Raw genomic sequence first — 4,310 nt, 5'->3', positions numbered from 1 at the left:
AAAGGTTATATGTGAGATTTAAAACACGAACACAGCAGCAACCAGCTCCTCTGTGTGTAAAGATACAGCGGAGTCATGGTGCCACCAAACCAGACTTGGTGACTTTCATTCAGTTTTATTTTCTTTCTGTTCACTCTGAATGAAGTTACGATGATCTGCGAGGTAAAATTACTGGTTTTGTCAACGAAGTCTGGTTGGCCATAGTGCTCTAGTGCGACATCTAGTGGCAGTGACTTTTGTATAACCTGAAACCTATGTGGACACGCAGATATTACACGCAGATATTACAAAATATGTGATATTTAACGGCTTCACCAAGACTCAGGTTCTCCCCCAGAATCCATTTTCTGGTTTCTTTTGGCCGATTTGCTCCAGAGTGCATGATGACACAGTTGCCAGCAGGAGGCAGATCATTTGCCTAATCAAATCAAAGATTTATTGAACACTTACAACCCCTACGTGGATAGCATGTGTGTGTGTGTGTGTGTGTGTGTGTGTGTGTGTGTGTTCTTACCACGTCCATGATCTGCAGCAGGCTGAAGCTGAAGTGGACGGTCAGACTGTTGGAGTCGTTGTTGACTGGTCGCTCTAACGGGTTGTAGTTCCTCATCAGCTCCTTGTAGAGACGCCGCTGGTACACTCCCTGCAGGGAGCCTGGACACGAATACATATAATACAATAAAAAGTGTTAACTCAGGATTGTACTGTCAGTGTAAAGTGGTGGTGTGGAAGAGCAGGTTGAGTTATTTAATCCTGTTACTGACTCTCTCTCTCTTACATTCTGCCCTCAGTTTGTAGATCCCATACAGTGACAGACAGGAATGAACAGTCCAATGAGCAAATCTATGAATTTATTTTAACATTTGCATAAAATCAAGTTTAAAAAAAGCAGAATACATTAAATGTTAAAAAGTCCACATTATCAGTCAGTGTTCACGCTTGAAGCTTTTGTTGACTTTGGGAAATATATTACATGTCCTGTGTGTGTGCAGGAAGCAAGAAGATGTGCATGTCGTTTCACAGTGTAAGATGAATGAATAAAGAATGTACGATGATTGCCCATCCGTCTGTTTGAAAAAATGCCAGGGAATACCTTCTTGGTTGATAGATAAAACACAGTAATCTTTCTAGGGTTCCCTTCCAGTGGAGAAAACGTGACGAAGTGAGGATTGGGCTGCACAATATGGTAAAAACATCATATTGCGATTCTTCTGATAGATATTGCGACTACAATATGATTCATGATTAATGTCAGAATTCTCTTTCTTTTTTCATCACAAATTTTCACAAAAAAACAAAAGAAAAAGAAATGTAAAAAATAAAATGTATTTTTGGGGTCTGTATCAAACAAACATGCTTTCTTAAATCTGGAGAAGGTTTGTAGACCAAAACATCTCTGCAGCTCTACAACACTTCATTAAAATGCTGTTTGTTTTACCTCCATTAAAACGTTGCAGCTATTGTGATTTGCATATTGTATTTGGCCATATTGTGATTTCAGTACTATTTTCAAATTGTGTAGTCCTGCTCTATGACCCTCAAACAGCCTGAGTCCGCCACTGAATGCAACCAAAGCATACGAGAGCAGAAACATCAGCTCGTGTCATCCATCTGCAGCACTGTTATGGAAATGTATGAAAATAGATATTTATCACAGCAGCAGCACACAGAGTAAACACACGGAGTATAATGCAAAATGTCAGACGTAAAAGTGAAAAAATACGAGCGTTCAAATACATATAATTGTATTTGAAAGGTTATTTAACAAAAACACATTTTAATTTGTGTTTTTTCACCCAAATGTGTCATTTGATGTCATATTCTGATTTCTGGGTTCGTAGTCTGATGGACACATCTCACAGTTAGATCAAGGAGCTCTGTCCCGGATCAACATTCAAAGATTTCTCAACATTTCTCTCACGATTGTCACCTTTCATCTCACAGAGCCCAAAGTCGCAGAGCGTAAAGGGGCTTTAAAGGCTTTATGGGTGCTGGTTACATCAGTAAGAGATGAAAGCTGATTGATGGGTGCTGGGTGGGACCAACCAGGGGGGAGGAGGGGGGAGACTAACAACACACAACAACAACTCATCCTTTTGTTAGAACTGACCCAGTGCTCAGGGTCACTGTTTGAAATACCGAGGACACAACAGACACATTACTTTATAGTGTCTGTTTCTGCTTCAGATGTCTGCTGCCGTTATTAACTGACTTTATAGCTGCAGCCTGCTTATGGTAAGAGTGTGACAAAATAAACTATTAAAGGGAACGTATTCTATTCTGGGACTCCTCTAGAGTAACTTTGCTTGATGATTTATATTGGCCCTTTATGCAGGCAGGGAACTGTAGGAACCGGAGCTTTGGAGTTTGACCCAAGCTGGAGATTTAAAGTCAGGATATTTCGGTCCCTGCTGCTTTGATCCTCCGACTTCCTTCAACTTTATGCAAGTGTAAATGACTAGAGGACACATTTAAAAAGGGCATAACTCATGGCATATATTTGTAAAGCTTATTTTGGTTAATATTTTTGCTTTTATTTGGTGGTTTGGCAGGAGAGGTCGACAGGAACCTCTGGGAGTGAATTTAACCAGGACTTACAGAACCAGGAAACAGGGAAATCTCTTTTTTTCAATTTATTTAAATAAAATTATTGACAAATTCAACTTCTGACAGGATTCATTTTGAGTATGTAAGCAGTATATGTCAGGGATTCAATTCTGTCCGCCCAAAACATACATTATAAGATATGAAGTCTACATAATATTTGTATTAGCCTTCCCATATATACGTTTGTTTAACTGAACTAATTTTGCTTCACAGAGCTGGACGAGGCTCAGACGACCTCAATGGGGAAATAAAAGTTTAAAAGTTGAGTTTAATCCTTAAAATGGAGGTAAGTAAAGAGACGGAGCTGCTGAAGCAGATCACTCGTGTGTTTGTTAGAGTCTTAGCAGAAGCGATGACACAGCTTACTTTAAGCTTTAATATTCCAACGCATAAATATTAAAGTCAGAGTTTTCCTTTGATTCTAAGAAAATATCCACTCACTGAAACATAAATGAGTTCAAAAACGTTCAAAGTTGTGTCGTGTGCTTCTTTCTCCTCTACGGACGAGCTCTTCTGGCAGTCATACAGTAAATAATCTGAAGCCTTGAGGTGTCCACAGAATGAAACAACCTCAGGCCCGTAACACTTGACAATCAGCATATATCACCTTCCTGTGTAAACGCTGCAGACCTGAGAGCAGCTTCAGTTTGTGAAAATGTATTTGCAGGATTACAGTTTCTTTAAAAATACACTGTGGATGCTAAAAGTCTTTGCATGTTTCATTATTTCCGTTTCCATTTTCTTTTCTACGGTCACATTGTTGTGTTGTCTTATAGAATACACCTACATCAATACTTCTATTTATTTGCTTATTTGGTGTTGATATAATCCAGAAGTAACGAGTAAGAAGTAAGCTGGCTTGCCGTTTGCAGGGTACTTTGTCGGCAGGCGCCAGATAATACAGCATTATATTATTATTATTATTATTATACAGCGTGACGGGGACGTAGCCTTTCATATGTGGCCCAAATCAGATACAGGTCTGAGATTTTGCAGTGCAGCGTTAATGTGAACAGTCACATCAGAATCCATGTGGCTTTTAGACTGACATTCATCATGCTTCAGGACCGTGACCTGTTCACACTGGAATCTGATATGAGCCACATTTTACAAATAATGTCAACCACCGAACACGAATCCGAGCAGATAAAGCTCGCAGTGTTACAGACACTCAGAATTCACATTTATATTGTGTGACATTTGGTCACTTTTGTTTTAGAAGACAACACTTCATGAGGAAGTTTTCAGGCTCATTTCATCCACTGTATAAAGTATATAGCACTCTAAAAAGGATTTTTTTGCATTAAGGACATTTGTGTGCAAAACAGATTTGGAAATGAAGCTAGATTAAAACAGAAACAACAAAATCTGGTGTTTTATGTGTTTTTTTAATTTATTTTTATCCTTTACCACATGAAGAAAACTGTAATTATGGTTTGCTCTCTGTGTAATCTGCAGCTTACAGTCAGTGAATTAAACAACAATGAAACAAAACTAAACAGCTGGAGTAATTCATGACAAGGCTGAGGTGTGTGTGTGTGTATGTGTTAAGCCTACCGTGAATGAGGCAGCAGAGCGTCAGGACATGCAGGGTGAAGATCCGAGCGTCCATCCTCAGCAGCTGTGACTCACAGAGACAAGAAACTGAAACTGGGTCCTCCTGAACCGGCAGAAAACACCAGAGAGAGATAGAGATAGAGAGA

General features: G+C 39.3%; 1 protein-coding gene across 1 annotated transcript in view; it reads right to left on the bottom strand.

Moving 5' to 3' along the window:
* The window catches only part of LOC118330981 (neuronal acetylcholine receptor subunit alpha-7-like), a 27,147-nt gene extending 22,876 nt beyond the window's left edge, over window positions 1–4,271 (bottom strand). Inside the window, exons 1-2 of the mRNA XM_035665738.1 lie at window positions 4,165–4,271; window positions 515–654 (exon numbers count right to left, since the gene is read on the bottom strand). Coding sequence (XP_035521631.1) covers window positions 515–654; window positions 4,165–4,219 — 195 coding nt within the window. The 5' untranslated portion in view covers window positions 4,220–4,271. The remainder of the gene's footprint in view (window positions 1–514; window positions 655–4,164) is intronic.
* Between the last annotated feature and the right edge of the window lie 39 nt (window positions 4,272–4,310).

Source organism: Morone saxatilis, unplaced genomic scaffold, assembly GCF_004916995.1.
Source record: "Morone saxatilis isolate NCDOM2014 unplaced genomic scaffold, NCSU_SB_2.0 Contig2, whole genome shotgun sequence".
In the NCBI taxonomy this organism is placed as follows: domain Eukaryota; kingdom Metazoa; phylum Chordata; class Actinopteri; family Moronidae; genus Morone; species Morone saxatilis.
Note: the sequence above shows the minus strand (reverse complement) of the source record. Positions and strands in the feature narration are given on the sequence as shown.